General features: G+C 44.7%; 1 protein-coding gene across 2 annotated transcripts in view; it reads right to left on the bottom strand.

Annotated features, from left to right (window-relative positions):
* The window catches only part of LOC134355586 (choline/ethanolaminephosphotransferase 1-like), a 143,196-nt gene that overhangs the window by 40,893 nt on the left and 76,230 nt on the right, over positions 1-26,073 (bottom strand). For both annotated transcript variants that reach the window (XR_010020129.1, XM_063065673.1), the window contains exons 4-7: positions 24,349-24,433; positions 11,942-12,073; positions 10,922-11,080; positions 7,732-7,857 (exon numbers count right to left, since the gene is read on the bottom strand). Coding sequence is in view for 1 of the 2 variants with exons in the window: in XM_063065673.1 (XP_062921743.1) it covers positions 7,732-7,857; positions 10,922-11,080; positions 11,942-12,073; positions 24,349-24,433 (502 nt within the window). In the remaining variant the exon portion in view is untranslated. The remainder of the gene's footprint in view (positions 1-7,731; positions 7,858-10,921; positions 11,081-11,941; positions 12,074-24,348; positions 24,434-26,073) is intronic.

The following is a 26,073-nucleotide window of genomic DNA, read 5'->3' as shown; positions in this document are numbered from 1 at the left end:
CCTGTGCAGGATTCCGAAAAGGTTAATTTGTAGGTTGAGTCTGTGGTGAGGAAGGCAAAAGCAATGTTAGGATTCAAGGACGAGAATATAAAAGCAAGGATATAATATTGAAACTTTATAAAGCACTGGTGAGGCCTCACTTGGAGCACTGAGAGCAGTTTTGGACACCTTATCTCAGAAAGGATGTGCTAAAACTGGAGAGAGTTCAAAGGAGGTTCACAAAAATGATTCTAGGGTTGAATGGCTTGTCAGAGAGTAGTGAATCTGTGGAATTCTTTGCCACAGGCGGCTGTGGAGGCCAGGTCTTTATGTATATTTAAGGGAGAGGTTGATAGATTCTTGATTGGTCAGGGAGAAGGCAGATTGAGGCTGAGAGGAAAATTGGATCAGTTATGAAATAGTGGAGCAGACTCAATGGGCCAAATGGCCTAATTCTGCTCCTATATCTTATTGACACACTCAATGTTTTAGGAGCAGTTTCTTTTCCTCTGCCATCAGTTTCTGAACGGACAATGAATCTATGAACACTACTTCACTATCTTTCCTCTCTTTTTCCATTACTTATTTAATTTTATTTTGTGGTTTGGAAGGGCCATTGCACAGGATTGGAAAAAGCTGCAGAAGCTGTAAACTCAGCCAGCACCGTCATGGACACTGGCCTCCCCAGCATCCGGGACATTTTCCAAAGTCAGTGCCTCAGAAAGGCAATATCCATCATTAAGGACCTCCATCACCCAGGATATGCCCTCTTCTCATTTTTACCATCAAGGGGGTATAGGAACCTGAAGAGAGAGACATTTTAAGAACAACTTCTTCCCCTCAGCCATCAGATTCATGGACTCATGAACACTATCTCACTATTTTGCTCTCTTTTTGCACTACTTTTTAAAAATATATGTATTAATGTAATTTATAGTAACTTAAGTATTGCACCGTATTGCTGCCGCAAAACAAGTTTAACAACATATGCCAGTGATAATAAACTTACTTCTGATAACAAAGACACAACAGGGGTGCCATGGAAGCATAGCTGTTAGTGTGACACGATTCCAGCTCGGGGCTTCAGAATTCGGAGTTTAATCTCGGCTTCATGTGTAAGTGATCTGTACCCTATGGAATGCTTGGGTTTTCTCTGGGGCCTCTGGTTTCCTCCCACAGCCCAAAGGATAGGTTAAGCGGTCATGGTACGCAAATTGTCCAGTGATTAGGACACTCACTATTCTCTAATATAGACTGAAGACCGTATTTTCATGGAATGGTGTTTTCTTCCAGCCAGAGCACAATTCAACAGACACATAGCAAAACTGCCAATGTCTGTTTCGTCTAAGAGCAGCACGAGGTCAATTTTCAAACCAGATTACACAATGACTTCACCTTAGCTCACTGAATTGCAGCACACATCTCTACATAGCATCCTTTACTGGTGGCCCGAAGGCATTGTACATTCTTGGGTGAAAACTAAAATTGTTATCCTTCAGTCTACTAATCGTTCAGTTAGACTTTTTTCTAACATGCTATTTTGGGGAACTGGACATCACTGGTTAAGCTGGTGCTTACTTGCTTCATGATGGTTTCCCCAAAGTATCAAACCACTACAGTGCTGGTGGGACTGTTGATAGGTAGGGATTAGCTGGATTTATTCCCAGTGTTGATGACGGAGAGCTGATTCACTTCCAGGACAGGAGGATACACCACTCAAGAGGGAAAGCTACAGATGATGATAAGAGGCACAGTTTGAGTGGACAGCTAGAGACTTTTTTCCCAGGGTGGAAATGGCTAATAAGAGGGGACATAATTTTAAACTGATCAGAAGAATCTTAGAGGTATATGCTTTTCTTTCTACACAGAAAGTGGCGGTGAGTGTGTGGAACACTGCTGGGGTGTGATAAAGACAGATACATTAGGGACATTTAAAAACATATTGTTTAATATTAAATGGAGGGTTATGTATATTGATCGTGGAGTAGGTTTAAAGGTCAGCATAACACCTTAGGCTAAAGGGCCTGTACTATGTTGTAATATTCTATATTCTAAGTCGAACACCACTTTGGTAAATAACATTCCTGTACCAGCTCCAAGGTCCAGTTATAAAATACCAATCCATACAAACACAGGACTCAATTTATACATCCAAACTCACATGGTATCCACCGCAGTACTCCAATCAATTGTGAGCCCTTTCCAGAACTGGCTGAGACTTTATATCACTCCCACTCCAGCAAAAGGACTTCCAACTTCAAGACACACAACTAGCCATAAAAACCTGCACCACAGGGCTTGGGCTGTGAGCAATTTTGAGTGCCATATTTAAAAAAGGATGTGCTGGCTTTGAAAAGGATCCAGAGGAGGTTCACCAGAACGATCCTGGAAATGAAGATTAATATATGAGGAGCGTTTGATGGCTCTGGGTCTGTACTCACTGGAGTATAGAAGAATGGGAGGTGCGGGGGGGGGGGGAAATCACATTGAAACCTAGCAAATATTGAAAGGCAAGTACTTTCCTGTTGTGGGGAATCTAGGCTCAGCCTCAGAACAGAGGGACAGAGATGAGGAGGAAGTTCTTTAGTCAAAGGATGGTGAATCTGTGGTGGCCATTATTGACTATATTTATAGCAAAGGTTGATAGGTTCTTGATTAGTCAGGGTGTCAACATAGAATAGTACAGCACAGTACAGGCCCTTTGGCCCACAATGTTGTACTGACCCTTAAACCCTGCCTCCCACCTTAAATTCCTCCATATACCTGTCTAGTAGTCTCTTAAATTTCACTAGTGTATCTGCCTCCACCACTGACTCAGGCAGTGCATTCCACACACCAACCGCTCTCTGAGTAAAAAACCTTTCTCTAATATCCTCCTTGAACTTCCCACCCCTTACCTTAAAGCCATGTCCTCTTGTATCGAGCAGTGGTGCCCTGGCGAAGAGGCGATGGCTGTCCACTCTATCTATTCCTCTTAATATCTTGTATACCTCTATCATGTCTCCTCTCATCCTCCTTCTCTCCAGAGAGTCAAGCCCTAGCTCCTTAACCTCTGATCATAATGCATACTCTCTAAACCAGGCAGCATCCTGGTAAATCTCCTCTGTACCCTTTCCAATGCTTCCACATCCTTCCTATAGTGAGGCGACCAGAACTGGACAGAGTACTCCAAGTGTGGCCTAACCAGGGTTTTATAGAGCTGCATCATTACCCCACGACTCTTAAACTCTATCCCTCAACTTATGAAAGCTAACACTCCATAAGCTTTCTTAACTACCCTATCTGTGAGGCAACTTTCAGGGATCTGTGGACATGTACCCCCAGATACCTCTGCTCCTCCACACTACCAAGTATCCTGTCATTTACTTTGTACTCTGCCTTGGAGTTTCTCCTTCCAAAGTGTACCACCTCACACTTACCATAGAAACTGCAGCGCAGAAACAGACCTTTTGGCCCTTCTTGGCTGTGCCGAACCATTTTCTGCCTAGTCCCACTGACCTGCACACGGACCATATCCCTCCATACACCTCCCATCCATGTATCTGTCCAATTTATTCTTAAATGTTAAAAAAGAACCCGCATTTACCACCTCGTCTGGCAGCTCATTCCATACTCCCACCACTCTCTGTGTGAAGCCCCCCCTAATGTTCCCTTTAAACTTTTCCCCCCTCACCCTAAACCCATGTCCTCTGGTTTTTTTCTCCCCTTGCCTCAGTGGAAAAAGCCTGCTTGCATTCACTCTATCTATACCCATCATAATTTTATATACCTCTATCAAATCTCCCCTCATTCTTCTACGCTCCAGGGAATAAAGTCCCAACCTATTCAACCTTTCTCTGTAACTGAGTTTCTCAAGTCCCGGCAACATCCTTGTAAACCTTCTCTGCACTCTTTCAACCTTATTTATATCCTTCCTGTAATTTGATGACCAAAACTGAACACAATACTCCAGATTCGGCCTCACCAATGCCTGATACAACCTCATAACATTCCAGCTCTTATACTCAATACTTTGATTAATAAAGGCCAATGTACCAAAAGCTCTCTTTACGACCCTATTTACCTGTGACGCCACTTTTAGGGAATTTTGTATCTGTATTCCCAGATCCCTCCGTTCCACTGCACTCCTCAGTGCCTTATTAAACTCCATCTGCCATTTTTTAGCCCATTTTTCCAGCTGGTCCAAGTCCCTCTGCAGGCTCTGAAAACCTTCCTCACTGTCTACTACACCTCCAATCTTTGTATCATCAGCAAACTTGCTGATCCAATTTACCACATTATCATCCAAATCATTGATATAGATGACAAATAACAATGGACCCAGCACTGATCCCCGTGGCACACCACTAGTCACAGGCCTCCACTCAGAGAAGCAATTCTCTACCACCACTCTCTGGCTTCTTCCATCAAGCCAATGTCTAATCCAATTTACCACCTCGCCATGTATACCTAGCGACTGAATTTTCCTAACTAACCTCCCATGCGGGGCCTTGTCAAAGGCCTTACTGAAGTCCATGTAGACAATATCCACTGCCTTCCCTTCATCCACTTTCCTGGTAACCTCGAAAAACTCCAATAGATTGGTCAAACATGACCTACCACGCACAAAGCCATGTTGATTCTCCCTAATAAGTCCCAGTCTATCCAAATGCTTGTAGATTCTGTCCCTCCAATAATTTACCTACTACCGACGTTAAACTTACTGGCCTATAATTTCCCGGATTACTTTTCGATCCTTTTTTAAACAACGGAACAACATGAGCCACTCTCCAATCCTCCGGCACCTCACCTGTAGACAGCGACATTTTAAATATTTCTGCCAGGGCCCCTGCAATTTCAACACTAGTCTCCTTCAAGGTCCGAGGGAACTTCTCTGGGTTGAACTCCATCTGCCACTTTTCAGCCCACTTCTGCGTCCTATCACTGTCTCTCTGCAATCTTCAACAATCCTCTACACTATCCACAACACCACCAACCTTTGTGTCATCTGTAAACTTGCTAACCCACCCTTCTACCGCACAATCAGGTCGTTAATAAAAATCACAAAAAGTAGAGGTCCCAGAACCGATCCTTGTGGGACACCACTAGTCACCACCCTCCAATCTGAATGTACTCCCTCCACCACAACCCTCTGCTTTCTGCAGGCAAGCCAATTCTGAATAAGCCTACCGTGTGGAACCTTGTCAAATGCCTTACTAAAATCCATCTCGATCACATCCACTGCACTACCCTCATCTATATGCCTGGTCACCACCTCAAAGAACTCTATCCAGGCTTGTTAGACATGATCTGCCCTTCACAAAGCCATGCTGACCATCCCTGATCAGACCATGATTCTCTAAGTGCCCATGGATCCTATCTCTAAGAAACTTTTCCAAAAGCTTTCCCACCACAGACGTAAGGCTCAGAGGTCTATAATTACCCGGACTATCCCTACTACCTTTTTTGAACAAAGGGACAACCTCCAGTACCATTCCCATGGACAACGAGGACATAAAAATCCTAGCCAGAGGCTCAGCAATCTCTTCCCTCACCTCATGGAGCAGCCTGGGGAATATTCCATCAGGTCCCAGGGACTCATCCGTTCTAATGTATTTTAACAACTCCAATATCTCCTCTTCCTTAATGTCAACATGCTCCAGAACATCAACCTCACTCATGTTGTCCTCACCGTCATCAAGTTCCCTCTCACTGGTGAATACCAAAGAGAAGTATTCATTGAGGACCACGCTCACTTCCACAGCCTCCAGGCACATCATCCCACCTTTATCTCAAATCGGTCCTATCTTCACTCCTGTCATCCTTTTGTTCTTCACATAATTGAAGAATGCCTTGGGGTTTTCCTTTACCCTTCTCACCAAGGTCTTCTCATGCCCCCTTCTTGCTCTCCTCAGCCCCTTCTTAAGCTCCTTTCTTGCTACCCTATATTCCTCAATAGACCCATCTGATCCTTGCTTCCTAAACCTATGCTGCCTTCTTCCATCTATCTGGATTCTCCACCTCACTTGTCACCCATGGTTCCTTCACCCTACCATTCTTTATCTTCCTCACCGGGACAAATTTATCCCTAAACATCGACCACATCAAAGGTTATGGGGAAAAGGCAGGACAATTGGTTTGAGAAGGATCATCAAATGGCAGAGCAGACTCAATGGGCTGAATGGACTAATTCTAATCCTATGTCTGATGAGTCACAAGGAAAGTTGGGATAGGATGTGACTTTTTCCTGTGGCATGCCAGTGGAGGAGGTGATGTTAACAGGTCTATAAAAAAATGATAGCCACAGATGAGGTGAATGGTCAGTCTTTTTCCTACAGTAGGAGTGTTAAACTACAGGAAATGGGTTTAAGGTGAGAGGTATGGTGGGTAATGGGCATGTGGTACACACTGCCCAGCCTTATTCTAGCTTCTTCCCCCTTCCTTTCCTCCAGCACTTCTTGTGTGTGTACCTCTAGATTTCCAGCATCTGCAAACTCATGTTTAACTATAATAGGGATCGTGGTTAGCATGGACATGTTGGGCCAGAAGGCCTGTTTCTGTTTTGTTCAACTCTGAATCTCTACAAATTTAAATACATTTATCAATGCTCCCTGCTCTAAATGACCAGCTGGTTTCACCTTGGGGGCATCCGGCACAAAGAAAATGAGGGAGCCCAAGAGGATGACCCCCATCTCCCACCTCCTGATACAGCAGTTCCAACAGGGGGTGGGGTTCCTGTCATGGTACAACTTCGCACCACACACCCAGATCTAGATCCACAATGGAAAATGACTGCATATTGAGAAGTAATAGTAGGTACTTGTAACAAACGACACGCCGGAGTAACTCAGCAGGTCAGGCAGCATCTATGGAGGTAAATAACAGTTTGGGATGAGAATCTTCGTCAGGACTGGAAAGGAAGGGGGCAGAAGGGGAGGAGTACAGGGTGGCAGTTGATAGGTGAGACCAGGCGAGGGGGGAGGTGGGTGGATGGGAGGATGAATTGAGAAGCTGGGAGATGATAGGTGGAAAAGGTAAAGGTTGTAGAATGAATCTGATAGGAGAGGAGACCTCTGGGGACAGGGAAGGAAGAGAGGAACCAGAAAGGGGAATGGAAGAAAGAAAGAAGGAGTGAGGGATTCACTCCATCATGTCATTTACACAGGAAAGCAGCATCCATTATAAAGAGCCCCAACCATACAGGCAATGCCTTCTTCTCGCTACTACCATCGGGAAGTAGGTACAGGAGCCTTAGGTCCCACCCCAGCAGTTTCAGGAACAGTCATCACCCTTCAACCATCAGACTCCTGAACCATTTTCACTCACTTCAACACTGAATTGATTCCACAATCTATGGACTCACTTTCAAAGTCTCTACAACGCATTCTCAATATTAGTTCATTATTTTTTATTTGCGGTTTGTCTTTTGCACATTGGATGTTTGCCAGACTTTATTATGTATAGTTTTTCATAAATCCTATTATATTTCTATTTCTTTATTTTCTTGCAAATGACCCTTCTGGACTCATCAGGCCTTGGCCCAAACCAAGAGCTGTTTATTCCCCTCCATGGATGCTGACTGACCTGCTGAATTCCTGCAGCATCTGCAGAATCCCTTGCCTTGATAGGAGGGATTTGAATTGACTGGGATAAATACGTAGATCTGCAGCCCTTGAAAGCAACTGTATTTGGAAACATCTAAAAGCCAGGAGATGGATGCTGGTTTGGCGGGGGGGGGGGGGGGGTGCAGCAGCACAGATTCCTGCCACTTACCAAAGCAATCCAGAGCACCAAATACTCGCTGATAAAACTGTTGAAGTACTGGTCTAGGAAGAGCAGCCCTGGGCCAACGAAGGCAGTGTCCTGCAAATGCATTTCACTCTTCGTCATGTGAGCCACCTGAGATTAGAATGGAAAACCTGTTTACTGCCACAGAATGGGTTTGAAATAATGCAGAGTCAAACAAAGCTATTAGATTAATGTATGAACAAACTTTGAGCTTCTCAGTATCACACAATGCAGGAGGAACTCAGCAGGTCAGGCAGCATCCATGGAAATAAACAAACAGTCAACACTTCAGGCTGAGACCCTTCACCAGGACTAAGGGAAGAATAAGACCCATGAAGGTTTCAGTTCTTGAAACATCAGCTGTGTATTACCCTCCATAGATGCATAGATGCTTGTCTGACCTGCTGAGTTCCTCCAGCTTTTTGTGCATGTTATTCTGGATTTCAGCAACTGCAGAATCTCTGTGTTTGCAAACTCTGCGGTATCTTACAAATCCCATTTCTAGAAAGTTGGGATATTTTCCAAAATGCAATAAAAACAAAAATCTGTGATATGTTAATTCACGTGAACCTTTATTTAACTGACAAAAGTACAAAGAAAAGATTATCAATAGTTTTACTGACCAACTTAATTGTAATTTGTAAATATACACAAATTTATAATTTGATGGCTGCAACACACTCAACAAAAGTTGGGACAGAGTTAAAATAAGATTGAAAAGTGCACAGAATATTCAAGTAGCACAGGTTTGGAAGACTCCACATTAAGCAGGCTAACTGGTAGCAGGTGAGGTATCATGACTGGGTATAAAAGTAGCATCCATCAAAGGCTCAGTCTTTGCAAGCAAGGATGGGTCGTGGCTCACCCCTTTGTGCCAAAATTAGTGAGAGAATTGTTAGTCAGTTCAAAAGGAATATTTCTCAATGCAAGATTGCAGAGAATTTAGGTCTTTCAAGATCTACAGTACATAATATTGTGAAAAGATTCAGAGAATTCAGAGACATCTCTGCGTAAAGGGCAAGGTCGGAAACCACTGTTGAATACGCGTGACCTTCGAGTCCTCAGGCGGCACTGCCTAAGAAACCATCATGCTACTGTGACAATCATAGCCACCTGGGCTCGGGAGTACTTTGGAAAACCATTGTCACTCAACACAGTCCGTCGCTGCATCCAGAAATGCAACTTGAAGCTGTATTACGCAAGGAGGAAGCCATACATCAACTCTATGCAGAAACGCCAGTGAGTTCTCTGGGCCCAAGCTCATCTCAGATGGACCGAAAGACTGTGGAACCGTGTGCTGTGGTCAGATGAGTCCACATTTCAGCTAGTTTTCGGAAAAAACGGGCGTCGAGTTCTCCGTGCCAAAGATGAAAACGACCATCTAGATTGTTATCAGCGAAAGGTGCAAAAGCCAGCATCTGTGATGGTATGGGGGTGCATTGAGGCGTATATTAGGATTTTAGAGAGACATATGTTGCCATCAAGGCGACGTCTCTTCCTGGGACGTCCATGCTTATTTCAGCAGGACAACACCAGACCACATTCTGCACGGGCTACAACAGCGTGGCTTTGTAGACACAGAGTGCGTGTGCTTCACTTGCCTGCTGCCAGTCCAGATCTATCTCCTATTGAAAATGTGTGGCGCATCATAAAGAGGAGAATCAAACAATGGAGACCACGGACTGTTAAGCAGCTGAAGTCTTATATCAAGCAAGAATGGACAAAATTTCCAATTGCAAATCTACTATAATTAGTATCCTCAGTTCCAAAACCATTAAAAAGTGTTATTGAAAGGGAAGGTGATGTAACACAATGGTAAACATGCCTCTGTCCCAACTTTTGTTGAGTGTGTTGCAGCCATCAAATTCTAAATTTGTGTATGTTTACAAAATACAATTAAGTTGGTCAGTAAAACTATTGAAAATCTTTTCTTTGTACTTTTGTCAGTTAAGTAAAGGTTCACATGAATTAACATATCACAGATTTTTGTTTTTATTGCATTTTGGAAAATAACCCAACTTTTCTGGAAATGGGGTTTGTACATGCCTCCAGATTGCCCTGAGTGCTCCTGGAATCTTTTCCGCAGTGTATTCATTCCCATAGCTCAGAATATGCAGTGGCTAGATTGCGTGAAGCGGAATGACAAAAGGCAGCAGACCCAATGCTCAGGCCGTCAGAAAGTGGGCCAGGGCACAGAATATCTCTGCCCTTCAGAACGGTGGAGATAAGTAATAGTTTGCATAAACCCTGAGTTATAGGGAAAGGTTGAACAGGTTAGGATTTCATTCCCTGGAGTGTAGCACAATATGGAGGAGATTTGATGGAGGTATACAAAATTATGAGTGGTAAATGCAGACAGGCTTTTCCCACTGAGGTTGGGTGAGACTATTGAATTGAATTGACTTTATTTCTTATATCCTTCACATACATGAGTAAAAATCTTCACGTTATGTCTTCATCTAAATGTGCAATCATAGTAATTTATAATACATACAACAGTCAGTGTAATATAGAGTACACTCAAATCAGTGTGAGCTCATCTGTCTGATGGCCTGGTGGAAGAAGCTGTCCCGCAGCCTGTTCATCCTGACTTTTATGCTGCTGTACCGTTTCCCGGATGGTAGCAGCTGGAATAGATTGTGGTTGGGGTGACTCCTAGAGACAGAGGTCATAATTTTAGGGTGAAAGGTGAAATATTTAAGGGGGCCCTGAGAGGGAACTTCTTTACTCAGAGGGTGGTGCAAGTGTGGAATGAGCTGCCAATGGAAGTGGTGGATGAGGGTTCGATTGCAACATTAAAGAGCTTTGATTGTAATTGGAAAGGAGGCGTATGGAGAGCTATGGTCCACCTGTGAGCAGATAGGACCAAGCAGAAATAGAGTTTGGCACATACTAGATGGGCTGAAGAACCTGTTTCTGTCTGTGCATCTCCATAAGTACGAGATTTCTTACTGAATAGTCATACGATTACTTGGAATATTTGAGGTTACAGATTCAAGGGTTTAATGAGGATTTGCACTGCTTTAAGATGCGAACAAACCACCCTGTGGTTGTCACTGCAGGACGTTTGTTGCTGTGCATTACGGGGACCGCTGTCCCCACGGTTCACAGTATGGTTGTACTGCCAATTCCAATGGAGTAACGTGCACGTCAGAGGCAACGCTGCAGAACCTACCACTAATTTATTGGTTATTTTGGCCGAGACAAAACCAAATGCGAGGATGTAGAGGCAGGGGTTGTTCTCAAAGAGCCGGCTGGTCGATTTCTTGTAGATCATCAACGCCAGGGTTATCACTGCCCCAATGTGCAGGAATGGGGACAGTACGCTCGTATCCTGTTTAAAGACAAATGCATGAGATTAATAGAGTAGTGGGTGAACGCATGTCCACAATGCAACCACTGTGGGGGGGGGGGTGCACATGACCTGGGGTGACCAACCCAGGGGACCAAATTGTACCTCATCAGGCCAACATGAAATGCTAATAAACAACTGCCAGCACCCTATTTATGACAAACTTCCTACACTCTCAGTTTCCAACCTTTGTCCTCACTGCCCTTTAAACATGTGCAGATCTAAGAAGGATTTGGAAGCTTTAGAGAGGGTGCAGAGATATACCGTGCTGCGTGGATTAGAGAGCGTGTCTTATGAGAAAAGGCTGAGTGAACTAGGACTTTTCTCTCTGGAGAGGAGGATGAGAGGTACAAGATGATAAGAAGAAGATCAAGTGGGCAGTCAGGCATTTTTTCCAAGGTGGGAAGAGCTAATAATAGGGGGCATAACAAAGTTTCGGGCAAAGTCAGGTTTTAATCTCCCCCCCCCCCCCCCGGAGAGAGTGGTTGGTTTGTGGAATATCCTGGTGGCAGAGGCAGATTCATTAGGGATATAGATGATAGAAAAGTAGAGGGCGATGTGAGAAGGAAGTGTTAGATTGATCTTGGAGATTAAAAAGTGGCCACAGCATTGTGGGCCAAAGGGCCTGCATCCCCAATATCAATGTTAACACTCTGCCCCTGATGCCTCCTCTGAACAACCACTCTCCCTGCCGCACACTCCCTCTGCTCTCTCATGCGCATAACCTCCCTCAAGTTTAATCCTTGGATAATCTCTCACCATCCCTCCAGAGATCTGGAAATCACCCTGTTCTCAGACACAGATGTGCACGGACCAACTCCATCCCGGTCCCAGCGCCCTTACCGCAATGGTGGAGCCGTTCTTCCCAACACCGCCGGTGAAGATGACAGTGAAGTAGTTGGTGCAAGAGAAGATGGCACCTGCCACTACGAAGAGGGCGGGCACGATTTTAACTTGAATGTCCAGCACTGGTATCTTTACAGGAGAAAGACATTTTAAAGAATGATAACTAGCAGCAGAACTTTACATAAATTCCAGCACACTAGTCAATGATCTACAATTTGATTTTAGACATCTAAATTATAACGTGCCTATCAGTGGACTGTCCAAAGATAGGGTATGGCAGCAGATGATGCCAATGGGAGGAATTCGGACAGCCTGCACAACATGAATACAGCTAAATGAAGCAGCATTCCTCCGACATCCAGGTGCAAGAGCACAAATAACATATGGTTATGATTTCAGAAAAATATAGTCACAAGAAGAGAAAAAAATAGCCCAAGTCAATAGACAATAGGTGCAGGAGTAGGCCATTCAGCCCTTCAAGCCAGCACCACCATTCACTGTGATCATGGCTGATCATCCACAATCAGTACCATTTTCCTGCCTTCTCCCCATATCCCTTCACTCCGCCATCTATAAGAGCTCTATCTAACTCTTTTTTGAAAGAATCCAGAGAATTGGCCTCCACTGCCTTCTGAGGCAGAGCATTCCACAGAACCACAACCCTCTGTGTGAAAAAGTTTTTCCTCAACTCCATTCTAAATGGTCTACCCCTTATTCTTAAACTGTGGCCTCTGGTTCTGGACTCCCCCAACATCAGGAACATGTTTCCTGCCTCTAGCGTGTCCAATCCCTTAATATTCTTATATGTTTCAATCAGATCCCCTCTCATCCTTCTAAATTCCAGTGTATACAACCCCAGTCACTCTAATCTTTCAACATATGACAGTCCCACCATCCCAGGAATTAACCTCGTGAACCTACGCTGCACTCCCTCAATAGCTAGAATGTCCTTCCTCAAATTTGGAGAACAAAACTGTACACAATACTCCAAGTGTGGTCTCACCAGGGCCCTGTACAACTGCAGAAGGACCTCTTTGCTCCTATACTCAATTCCCCTTGTTATGAAGGCCAGCATGCCATTAGTTTTCTTCACTGCCTGCTGTACCTGAATGCTTTCTTTCAGTGACCGATGAACAAGAACACCTAGATCTCGTTGTAGTTCCCCTTTTCCTAACTTGACACCAGATAGTAATCTGCCTTCCTGTTCTTGCCACCAAAGTGGATAACCTCACATTTATCCACATTAAACTGCATCTGCCACGCATCTGCCCACTCACTCAACCTGTCCAAGTCACCCTGCATTCTCATAACATCCTCCTCACATTTCACACTGCCACCCAGCTTTGTGTCATCTGCAAGTTTGCTAATGTTACTTTTAATCCCTTCATCTAAATCATTAATGTATATTGTAATGAGCTGCGGTCCCAGCACCAACCCTTGCGGTACCCCACTAGTCACTGCCTGCCATTCTGAAAAGGACCCATTAATCCCTACTCTTTGTTTCCTATGTGACAACCAATTTTCTATCCATGTCAGTACCCTACCCCCAATACCATTTGCTCTAATTTTGCACACTAACCTCCTATGTGGGGCCTTACCAAAGGCTTTCTAAAAGTCCAGGTACACTACATCTACTGGCTTTCCCATGTTCATTTTCATAGTCACATTCTCAAAAAATTCCAGAAGATTAGTCAAGCATGATTTCCCCTTCGTAAATCCATGCTGACTCGGACCTATCCTGCCACTGCTATCCAAATATGCCGCTATTACATCTTTTATAATTGATTCCAGCATCTTCCCCACCACAGATGTAAGACTAACTGGTCTATAATTGCCTGTTTTCTCTCTCCCTCCTTTCTTAAAAGTGAGCTAACATTAGCTACCCTCCAATCCACAGGAACTGATCCTGAATCTATAGAACATTGAAAAATGATTACCAATGCATCCACGATTTCTCGAGCCACCTCCTTAAGTACCCTGGGATGCAGACCATCAGGCCCTGGGGATTTATCAACCTTCAGTCCCATCAGTTTACCCAACACCATTTTGTGCCTGATGCGAATTTCCTTCAGTTCCTCTGTTACCCTAGGTCCTCTGGCCACTATTACATCTGGGGGATTGTTTGTGTCTTCCCTAGTGAAGACAGGTCCAAAGTACCTGTTCAGCTCGTCTGCCATTTCCTCGTTCCCGATAATAATTTCACCCGTTTCTGTCTTCAAGGGCCCAACTTTGGTCTTAACTAACTTTTCCCTCTTCACATACCTAAAGAAGCTTTTACTATCCTCCTTTATATTTTTGGCTAGCTTACCGTTGTACCTCATCTTTTCCCCCCGTATTGCCTTTTTAGTTATCTTCTGTTGCTCCTTAAAAGTCTCCCAATCCTCTGGCTTCCTACTCATCCTTGCTATGTTATACGTCCTCCCTTTTATTTTTATACTGTCCTTGACTTCCCTTGTCATCCACAGTCACCCCTTACTCCCCTTAGAACCTTTCTTCCTCTTTGGAATTAACTGATCCTGCACCTTCTGTATTATTCCCAGAAATACCTGCTATTGTTGTTCCACTATCATCCCTGCTAGGGTATCTTCCCAGTCAACTTTTGCCAGCTCCTCCCTCATGTGTCCATAGTCCCCTTTGTTCAACTGTAATACTAACACTTCTGATCTTCCCCTCTCCCTCTCAAACTGTAGATTAAAACTTATCATATTATGGTCACTACCTCCTAATGGCTCCTTTACCTCGAGTTCCCTTATCAAATCTGGCTCATTACACAACACTAAATCCAGAATTGCCTTCTCCTTGGTAGGCTCTAATACAGGCTGCTCTAAGAATCCATCTCTGAGGCATTCCACAAACTCCCTTTCTTGGGGTCCAGTACCAACTTGATTTTTCCAGTCTACCTGCATGTTAAAATCCCCCATAACAACCGTAGAATTACCTTTGCGACATGCCAATTTTAACTCTTGGTTTAACTTGCACCCTATATCCAGGCTACTGTTTGGGGGCCTGTAGATAACTCCCATCAGGGTCTTTTTGCCCTTACAGTTTCTCAGTTCTATCCATACTGACTCTACATTTCCTGATTCTATGTCCCCCCCTTGCAAGTGACTAAATTTCATTCCTCACAAACAGAGCCACCCCGCCCCCTCTGCCAACCTGTCTGTCCTTTCGACAGGATGTATATCCCTGAATATTCATTTCCCAGCCCTGGTCCTCTTGCAGTGATGTCTCTGTTATTCCCACAATATCATACTTGCCAATTTCCAACTGAGCCTCAAGCTCATCCACTTTATTTCTTATACTCCGCGCATTCATATATACTTTTAATCCTTTTAAAGTAATACTTTTACTCCCCTCACCTTTCACATCGATTCCTATTGCACTTGCCTGTACTCTCCGATCCCTTCCTGATCTTTCTGTCCCTTTAATTCTGTTGTCTTTCTTAACTTTTCTTATTCTCTCATACCCTTTAACTCCATTCTTATATTTCCAGTTCATCCCCTCCCCCTCACTACTTAGTTTAAACACGCCCATGTAGCAGTGGCAAACCTGCCTGCCAAAACGCTGGTCCCCCGTCTGTTAAGGTGCAACCCGTCCCTTCTGTACAATTCATCCTTACCCCAAAACAGATCCCAGTGGTCCAAGAATCTAAATCCCTGCTCCCCACACCAGCTCCTCAGCCACACATTCAGATCCCCTATCTCCCTGTTCATGTCCTCTCCAGCACAAGGAACTGGAAGCAAACCCGAGATAACCACCCTGGAGGTCCTGCTTTTCAGCCTTCTTCCGAGTTCTCTTAAGTCACGCTGCAAAATGTCTCTCATCTTCTTCCCAATGTCATTTGTGCCGACATGCACCACCACCTCCGGCTGATCACCTTCTCCCTTGAGGATGCCCTGCAATCGGTCCGTGACGTCCTGGATCCTGGCTCCAGGGAGGCAACACACCATTCTTAAATCTTGCCTGTTGCCGCAGAAACCCCTATCTGCACCTCTCACTATGGAGTCCCCTACTACCACAGCTCTGCTTGACATCTGTCTCCTTGGCTTTATTTCAGCACCAAATTTTGACTCGCAGACCCGCCCGCCTCTCAGACTGGCACTGTCTTCTGTCCCAACAGCTTCGAAGAGGGTGAACCTGTTTTCAAGAGGCACATCCCCTGGGGTCTCCTGTACTCCAGGCATCCATCCCTTCCTCATTGTCACTCCCCTTTTCTCTTCCGGTATCTTCGGTGTAACAATCTCGCTACAGGTCTTGTCCACAAAAATCTCTGTTTCCCGAATGAACCTGAGGTCATCCAGTTGCCTCTCAAGTCCCTGAGTTGTCCTGGTCTAGCTTGTTCTTCCACCTGAGCAAACAATGGAGGGCAGCTTCCCCTGTCGGCAAAGCTGTAACTCATCCCATGCAGTATACTGGGAACTGTCTGCACAGTGAGAAACCTCAGTCACCCAGTCAATCATCTCATGCCGTCTGGGTCATCCACGCATGATGGTCTGAACTTAAAAATTTCCAAAGTCAGTTAGAAGCCTCAATTAGGTCTTCCCATCCTTTCTCCCCCCTCACTCCGCTCCCCATACCCACATCCAGCCCCATTTAAAGATTTGTCATAGGCATATTTGTCATCTCCTAAGTTACAGAGCCTACAAGCTGAACAAGTTAGGTCTTTATTCTTTGGAGCATAGAAGGTTGAGGGGGGACTTGATAGAGGAGTTTAAAATTATGAGGGGGATTGATAGAGTTGACACGGATAGGCTTTTTCCATTGAGAATGGGGGAGATTCAAACAAGAGGACATGAGTTGAGAGTTAAAGGGCAAAAGTTTAGGGCTAACATGAGGGGGAACTTCTTTACTCAGAGAATGGTAGCTGTGTGGAACGAGCTTCCAGCAGAAGTGGTTGAGGCAGGTTTGATGTTGTTGTTTAAAGGTAAATTGGATAGATATATGGACAGGAAAGGAATGGAGGGTTATGGGCTGAGTGCAGGTCGGTGGGACTAGGTGAGAGTCAGAGTTTGGCACGGACTAGAAGGGCCGAGATGGCCTGTTTCCGTGTTGTAATTGTTATATGGTTATATTGTAACATATAGTGAAATAGGTTGTTTTGCATCAATAGTATACATCAGTAGGGAAGTCACACCATCCTCTCCTCCTCTGTTACTGCCCTGGGCTGCTGGCAAGGCTATACCCCACCCCACACTGTATAGTGGGAAACACTGGCACACAGAGAAGCTACATCCCACGATGTGCACTCAGAACTGTCTGTACAGAGACACAACATCCCATCCCATGGCGTGTGCTGGGAAATGTCTGCACACAGACCACACCTTACCCCATAGTGTACTAAAAACTATCTGTACACAGTTAGATATCTCACTGCCCCAGTATGGTCTCCCCACCCTCTTCTTTTCTTCACTCCCTCCCCCACGTCCACCACAGCCACAACCCTCTCCAAATATTAAATATTTGCTTTACTTGTCATAAGCACACAGTGAAATATGTTGGTTGTGTCAATGACCAGGATGTGTTGAGGGCAGCCCGCAAGTGTTACCATGCTTCCAGTACCAACATAGCATGCCCAAAACTCACTAACCCTAACAGGTCCATCTTTGGAACATGAGAGGAAATAGAAGCACCCAGAGGACACCCATGCTGTCACATGGATGTGCAAACTCCTTACAGGGAGGCAGGAATTGAATCCAGATTGCTGGCACTGTAAAGTGTTACTGCTACATTATCATGCTGCCTGGTTCCATCCACCCACCTCCCAACTCCTCCACATGTGTGTGCTCCATTATTTCCACCTGGCCATCTTCAGCCCTCGTAACTCGTTCCACCAATCACCTTCCTTACTAAGCCTGGCCCTTACACCTTCACTGCTCTTTACTCCTCCCTCTCTGTGAACTCCACTCCACAGTGAAAGAACATAACAACACAGAAATAAGCCCTTGAGCCCATCTAGTCTGTGCTAAATTATCTGCCTAGTCCCATCAATCTGCAACCGGACCACAGCGCTCCATATCCACGTACCATCAGAATTTCCCTTGTGTTGAAATCAAATCCGTATCCGTATCTACTTCTGCTAGCAGATCGTTCCAAACTCTCAGTGCTTCCTGAGTGAAGTTCTCCCTCATGTTCCCTTTAAAGATCTCACTTTGAATCTCAGGGTAATACATGTGTAAGGGGTTTCTTCTTTTATGTTACTGCATAGGCTAATTAAAATGGCTTCTTTGTTATGTTAAATGCTGAGAAAGTTCTCTCGCTAGCAGCTTGTTTGGGTTATATTATTGATAACAGAGCAAACGAACCAATTGGGATAGATGTTATTCTTTCTGTGTGTCTGTAGTTATTGTGATGCGCAGGTTTTTGGGCAGAAGGCGCAAGAGAGAGAGAGAGAATGAACAAGGTGCTGTGAGCCGGTTAATGGGGTTGGACCCCGAGCAGGAGTCAGAGGTCCAGGGTCTTTGGCAAGGAGAGGAGACGGGGACAGACTCGTGTGGAGCGTCTGGTCGACCACCGTGGTTGGCCCCAGGCGGCAGGTTGAGGTGGTCAGAGGGGATCGAATGGTGAAGAGAAGATCGTTACCAGAGTTCCAACTATTGTGCACGAAGAGACTGAACTTTGATAAGTGTGGCGCCTTTTATTTTCCTTTTATATTTTATCTTTATTAATTATATAGTTCCAGTAATATCTATAAAGTGTGATTCATTTAATCGTGTATGGTGTATTGTCTGTTATTTGGCAGGGTGGGGTACATCACACAGCATCTACACAAACTTAATTACCCAGTTTGGTGGGGCCGAGGGCTGTTTCCCTAGACGACAGCGAGTTGAGCGACCCTAAGGCTTGCCGGGGGGCTTCACATGGATGTACTTTCACTCAGTCAACACCAATGGAAAAAGCCTGATTACATTTATCCTATCTATACCCCTCATCATCCTCTGTACCTCTATCAAATCTCCCCTCATTCCAGGAATAATGATATGAAAGCAAGCTGGCAAACAATATCAAAGTGGATTTTCAAGTATGCAAGCTTTTTCAAGTATGTAAAAATTAGAAGGGAGATGATAGTGGAGACAGGACTGCTAGAAAATGAGGCCAAAGAAATAATAACGGGAGACAAGGAGATGGCTGATGAACTAAATGAGTATTTTGCATCAGTCTTCACTGTGGAATATCCTAGCAGTGTGCCAGATGTTGACGGGTGTGAGGGAAGAGATGTGAGTGCAGTTACTATTACAAGGGAGAAAGTGCTCAAAAAGCTGAAAGGCCTAAGAGTACATAAGTCACCCATACCAGATGAACAGTACCTTAGGGTTCTGAAAGAGGTAGCGGTAGAGATCGTGGATGCGTTAGTAAAGATCTTTCAAAAATCATTGGACTCTGGCATGGTGCCAGAGGACTGGAAAACTGCAAATATCAGTCCACTCTTTAAGAAAGGAGGAAGGCAGCAGAGAAGAAATTATAGACCTCAAATTATAGCCTGATCTCAATGGTTGGGAAGATGTTGGAGTCAATTGTTAAGGATGAGGTGATGGGAGTACTTGATACAAGACAGGACAAAGCCAGCATGGTTCCCTTAAGGGAAAATCCTGTCTGATGAACCTGTTGGAATTCTTTGCTAGATAAGGGAATGATGTTATATATTTGGACTTTCAGAAGGCCTTTGACAAGGTGCCACACATGAGGCTGCTTACCAAGTTAAGAGCCCATGGTATTACAGGGAAGTTACTAACATATTAGAGTATTGGCTGATTGGTAGGAGGCAGCGAATGGGAATAAAAGGACCTTTTTTCTGGTTGGCTGCCAGTGACTGGTGGTGTTCTGCAGGGGTCGGTGTTGGGACCATTTCTTTTTATACTGCATATCAATGATTTAGATGATGGAATAGATAGTTTTGCTGCCAAGTTTGCAGATGATACGAAGATTTCTGGAGGGGCAGGTAGTGTTGAGGAAACAGGTAGGATGCAGAAGAACTTAGACAGATTAGGAGAATGGGCAAAAAAGTGGCAAATGAAATACAATGTTGGAAAATGCATGGTCATGCACTTTGGTAGTAGAAAATCCAAAAATCTGAGATGCAAAGGGATTTGGAAGTCCTTGTGCAGAACACCCAAAAGGTTAACTTGCAGGTCGAGTTGGTGGTGAGAAGGCAAATGCAATGTTAGCATTAGTTTCAAGCTGTCCAGAACAGAAGCGCAGGGATGTGATGCTGAGGCATTATCAGGCACTGGTGAGGTCTCACCTGAGTATTGTGAACAGTTTTGGGCTCCTCATCCAAGAAAAGATGTGCTGACATTGGAGAGGGTTCAGAGGAGGTTTACAAGGATGATTCCAGGAATGAAAGGGTCATCATACCAAGGAACATTTGATGGCTCTGGGTTTGTACTTGCTGGAATTTACAAGGATGAGGAGGGGATCTCATTGAAAACTTCTGAATGTTGAAAGACCTGCACAGAGTAGATTGGGAAATGTTTCTTATGGTGGGGGAGTCTAGGCCAAGAGGACATCCATTTAAAACAGAGATGCGGAGAAATTTCTTAGCCAGAGGGTGGTGAATTTGTGGAATTTATTACCACAGGCAGCTGTGGAGGCTAGGTTATTTAAAGCAGAGCTCAATAGATTCTTGACTGGACATAGCACCAAAGGTTACCGGGAGTGGGGCTGAGAAGGGGAAAACAGGATCAGCCATGACTGAATGGCAGAGAAGACTCAATGGGCCAAATGGTCTAAATCTGCTCCTATGTCTTATATCTTAAGTCTGTCTTATGGTTTTATAATCTTTCAATCATTCCCTGCACCCATCACCTACCTGTACCTAACACCTCAGCAGATGCTGAAAATCCAGAGCAACACACACAAAATGCTGGAGGAACTCAGCAGGCCAGGCTGCATCTATGGAAAAGAGTACAGTCGGCATTTCAGGCCGAGACCCTTCATCAGGAGTAGAAAGGGAGGGAAAGTTGCCAGAATAAAAAAGGTGGAGGGGAAGGGAAAGAGAACAAGTTAGAAGGTGAAAGGTGAAGCCAGGTGGATGGGGATGAAGTAAAAAGCTGGGAGATGAATGGTGGAAAAGTTAAAGGGCTGAAGGAATCTGATAGGAGAGGAGAGTGGACCATGGAAGAAAGGGAAGAAGGGGTGGGCACTGGGGGAGGGGGTGATACGCAGGTGAGGAGAAAAGACCAGAGTGCAGATTAGAAGAGGGAAGGGGGAGGGTAAAAGAAAAAGAAAGGTTACCTACCAGGCCCTGCCTCACCACTCCTCATCTTCCTTCTACACTTTCGCTCCAGATGAAGCATCCCAACACAAAACACCGACCGTCCCTTTTCTCTCCACGGCAGCTGTGCTTCAGCTTGTTTTAGAAACAAAACGATTGGCAGGGAAAATGCACAACAGGCCCAGCTGAAGATCTGTGGCCCTGGCAGAGTTCAAACTCGCTTTGGGCTATTTAAAATTTCGCTTTCCCGGCCAAACATAAGCTCTGCTCACATGGACAAAGACTTCACATATTTACCAGGACCCCTGCAGAATGGCCATAACACAGGATCAAAATTAGGCCATTTGGCCCATCAAGAATGCCCTATCATTCAGTTATGGCTGATTTATTTTTCCTCTCAACCCCATTCCTCTGCCTTCTCCCTGTAACCTTTGGCATCCTTATTAATCAAGAACCTATCAACCTCCGTTTTAAATATACCCAATGAATAGGCCTCCACAGCTGTTCTTGGCAAAGAATTCGAGATTCATCACCTTCTGCCTAAAGAAATGCTTTTCATCTCTGTTCTAAAGGGACATGCTCACCAGGTCCACTCTACCTCAGCCTTTCAATGAGAACCCACCCTCATTCTTCTAAACTCCACTGAGTACAGGACCATAGACATCAAACGTTCCTCATATTAACTATTCATTCTCGGGAGCCTCCTCTGGACACTCTCCAATGCTAGCACATCTATGCTGGGTTGGGGGGTGAGCCCTCTCCGTTGGTGCTGCTCTCCAGTGTTCACTCAGTGAGAGACGCGCTGAATTCCCTTTGCCTGAAGCTGCACTATGCAATACAAGGAACTGCTATGGCCTCATTTTGCAGAATTGTGGCTCCAGGGCAACATCTCTGAACCATCCATCTACACTCAGGGACGGGACATATTATTTCAATTTTTTGTGACTGTGTTTTTCTGTATCATAATTTTATGTGCTGTGTGTGACTGTCAGGATAACGTATTGCACCTTGACCCCGGAGGAACACTGTTTCTTTTGGCTGTATGCAGATTGACAAATAAACTTGAACTTAAATATTTAAAGACTTATAGAAGTGTTGGGGTGTGCTTTGAAGGGCAGCATTGACAGTAGGTGCCTTGGAGTGCCAGTCTGTCACACACACCCACACGTTACACACTCAGCTGAGCTATGTCCTCTCATGTTCAGCATGAGACAGCCTTACAACCTGACCACCTCTCATTCCTTCCAGCAAGTTTTTAAAAACTCAATTGGCTGGAAGTTTTCAAACAGGATGCCACTGCCACCTGGATTCTGCCAGAACAGTACAGTGCAGGAACAAGCCCAACAACCCATCTGGCTGTGCTAATTTAAAAGTCACCTCCTGCCCGTTCGCACCGGGTGTACATCCCTCCACCTCCTGCCCGTTCGCACGAGGTCTATATCCCTCCACCTCCTGCCCGTTCACACGTGGTCTATATACCTCCACCTCCTGCCCATTCGCACAAGGTCTATATCCCTCCACCTCCTGTCCGTTCGCACAGTGTCTATATCCCTCCACCTCCCATCCGTTCGCATGCGGTCTATATTCCTCCACCTCCCATCCATTCGCATGCGGTCTATATTGCTCCACCTCCCGTCCGTTCACACACTGTCTATATCCCTCCAAAGTGCAAAATCTCACACTTAATATTTGGCATTTTCACCCTACAGAAAGAGACTCCAAATATCGAACCTATCTGTGCCTCACATCGTTCTACAGACTTCTAGAAAGAAGACTTTTATGTCACACCATTAGCTGCTGACACTCTAGAGAAAACAATTCAAGTTTGTCTGACCTCTCCGTATGCTCTCAAATCCAAGAAATATCCTGGTGAAACTCTCCTGCCCCATCTCCAAAGCCTCCAGATCCTCCTTATAAATTAGCAATGAGGGAATGATCGAACTTGCTGAGCTGATTGGCCCAATTTTGTTCCCATGTCTTATAATAGGGGACCAGAGCTGCTCACAATTCCATCATGAACGGTCCCAAGCCCAGCTGCAAAAGCAAGAGGGTTGGGCATGGGCCAGCAACACCATCCTGCAGAAAAAGAGCTACAGAAACACCAAGAGAAGCTCTAGAAGACGTCATCCCTGGGAGCCAAAGGACCTTGGCCTAGAAGATATTTGAAGTCACATTCAAAGTGGAAGCCACAGGGCTCAGGACTCTGGTGAGCTGCTGTTGGTGGCCTGTGCCCCACTAAAGGGGTGATGGGCTTCAGAAGAACTGCACACCGTTAATGGCCTGGTTTTCCCTTTTGCCAAAACCAGGAATTAGAAGTCTCCAGCTTCAGGAATTTACATCCCAAACATTGAAAATCAAAATGCAACATTCCAACAACATGTTTAACAAAAAAAATCACTGAACAGACCAGAGCAAAAGCTTGAAGTAAAAACCACACAAAAAGTGGACACTAGATGGCTTTCCATGCAGTTAAGAGGACAACAGCAAATTCAGGGGGTTCGAGGCAAAGGACATACATTTATTAGGTACATCTACTCATTAATGCAAATATTTAATCAGCCAATGATGTGGCAGCGACTCTATGCATAAAAGCATGAAGACATGGTCAAGAGGCTCAGTTGTTGTTCAGACCAAACATCAGAATGGGGAAGAAATGTGATCCAAGTGACAGTGACCATGGAATGATTGTTGGTGCCAGATAGGGTGGTTTGAGTATCTCAGAAATTGCTGATCTCCTGGGGTTTTCACACACAAGTCTCCACAGTTTACAAAGAATAGTACAAAAATGAAAAAAAAAATCATGAGAGAGGTCAGAGGAGAATGGCCAGATTGGTTCAAGCTGACAGGAAGATGACAGTAACTCAAACAGCAATGTGTTACAACAGTTATGTGCAGAAAAGTATCTTTGAATGCACATGTCAAACTTTGAAGTGGTTTACAGTGGGCTACAGCAGGTTCCTCTCTTCTACCTCATAAAAGAGGCTACTGAGTGTAGATTTTGGAACCACTCTACGGGTTTCCTTTGTTTTCCATTTTGGAGCCTGAAGGCAGGAGGAGTCTCCTTTGCCTTCAAAGGTCTATATCCTCCCACAACCCCATCACTGCCTCTCCCTACCTGCCATTTGCTGCTGTCACCCCTACCCAAGGAAGATGAAGAGGTGGTAGATCAGAATTTAGATTCGAGGTCAATTACCATCGATTCCCAAAATGCTGTTCCTCCGCTGGCGGCCAATAAAAACAGGACAATTATGAAGATTTGCACTTCAGTCACATCAATTCTGATTGGGCAAGAAAAAGCATAAATCAGAGTTATAGCTATTCAGAGAAAGTTAGTCCAACCCAAAGCAAAGCAGTTGCTGTTCTGCCATGCATCACACCAGGAGTAACGTGCTCTATTAGACCCTCCCCCTCCTCAGCTTAAAATCACTAATCGTTGACCTTTCCCCCAGGAATGACAGGGTTAATGCATTAGGAGCATGTGATGGCTCTGGGCCTGTTCTCACTGGAGTTAAGAATGAGAGGGGATCTTCCTGAAACCTATCAAATTTTGAAAGGCCTAGTCAGAATGGATGTGGAGAGGATGTTTCCCCATTAGTGGGGAAGTCTAGGACCAGAATAGAAGGACATCCTTTTATAACAGATATGAGCAAGATTTTCTTTAGCCAGAAGGTGGCGAATCTGTGGAATTCATTGCCACAGACAGCTGTGGAGGCCAAGTCATTGGGTAGATTTAAAGTGAAGGGTGTAGGTTCTTAATTAATAAGGATGTCAAAGGTTACAGGGAGAAGGTGCAGGAAAACGAGGTTGAGCGTGTGGGCCAGAAAGAATTACAATCTACAAATCAGTGAACACGAATGAAGGCAGCCATTTTGTGAACTGGTTCTTCTTCAGGGATAACTTAATCAAGAGCAACTGAACATGAACACAAGGAGTTACTGTGAGGATCTGCTAAACCTGAGACCATTCTCCGGTAAGAAGCTGTTTATTATGTTAAATGGCAGGAACAGCCAGTGACTCTGGTCATCTGGGCCCAGTGCTTGGCTAACCTGGTCAGACTGGCTTGAACCAGTCCAAGTTGGACAGAACAACAGACACAAGGCTTGAGGAAATAGCCATAAAGTAATAACACTTTTAGTTCTGGGCCACATCCAATGAGAACCTGGACCTGACACAGGTCATGTGCACATAGCACTGAAACATCATAATTGATCCCATAAAATAAAGAATAATTATAGAGGATTTTGAGAGACAGGCAGCAACCATTCTGTGGAGACCAACCGGTGTGTAGTAGATGATCCCACACTGGACACGTTGAGATTACATCTGGATCAAGAAGAATAGCTGGCTGGCATAGACACCTTTTCTCTACTTTGACGTTCATGAGGGTGAGGGAAACCTGGTGGGTATGAACACAGGTTTCTTGTTTTGTAAAATTAGTGTTTGTTAGCTGAACTAATAAATGTACTTGTCAGTAAATACAGATTCACGCTATGCCTAATAATCATTATTATTCAGAGTTAATCCTTATAACAAGAAGGTTAAGGAATCAGCCCTGGTGGATTGGAGGAGAAGACTCGATGGGCCAAGGGACTTAAATCTGTCTTATGGTGCAGAACCCTTCAAAAGAGAGAATCAATTGTTGCTGTTATTGTCTGCTTGAGTTAGAGAAAGGGTCATTGTAGGCACTGCCGAGGAGCTGCTAGGATTGGGGAAAGGCCTCTCCATCATCAAGCTGATCTCTACTGAAGGCATTGGGTGGATAATTTTGCTTGGTTATTAAAACATGCCTGCCTGCTCTGATTCAAAAATCAGAGGTGCAAAGGGACTTGCGCGTCTTTGTGTAGGACTGCTGGCAGGTTGAGTCGATGGTGAAGAAAGCAATTTCGAGTGGACTAGAATATAAAACCAAAGATGTAAT

The sequence above is a fragment of the Mobula hypostoma genome, chromosome 13, assembly GCF_963921235.1.
Source record: "Mobula hypostoma chromosome 13, sMobHyp1.1, whole genome shotgun sequence".
Taxonomy (NCBI): domain Eukaryota; kingdom Metazoa; phylum Chordata; class Chondrichthyes; order Myliobatiformes; family Myliobatidae; genus Mobula; species Mobula hypostoma.
This window is presented reverse-complemented; position numbering and strand designations above follow the sequence as displayed.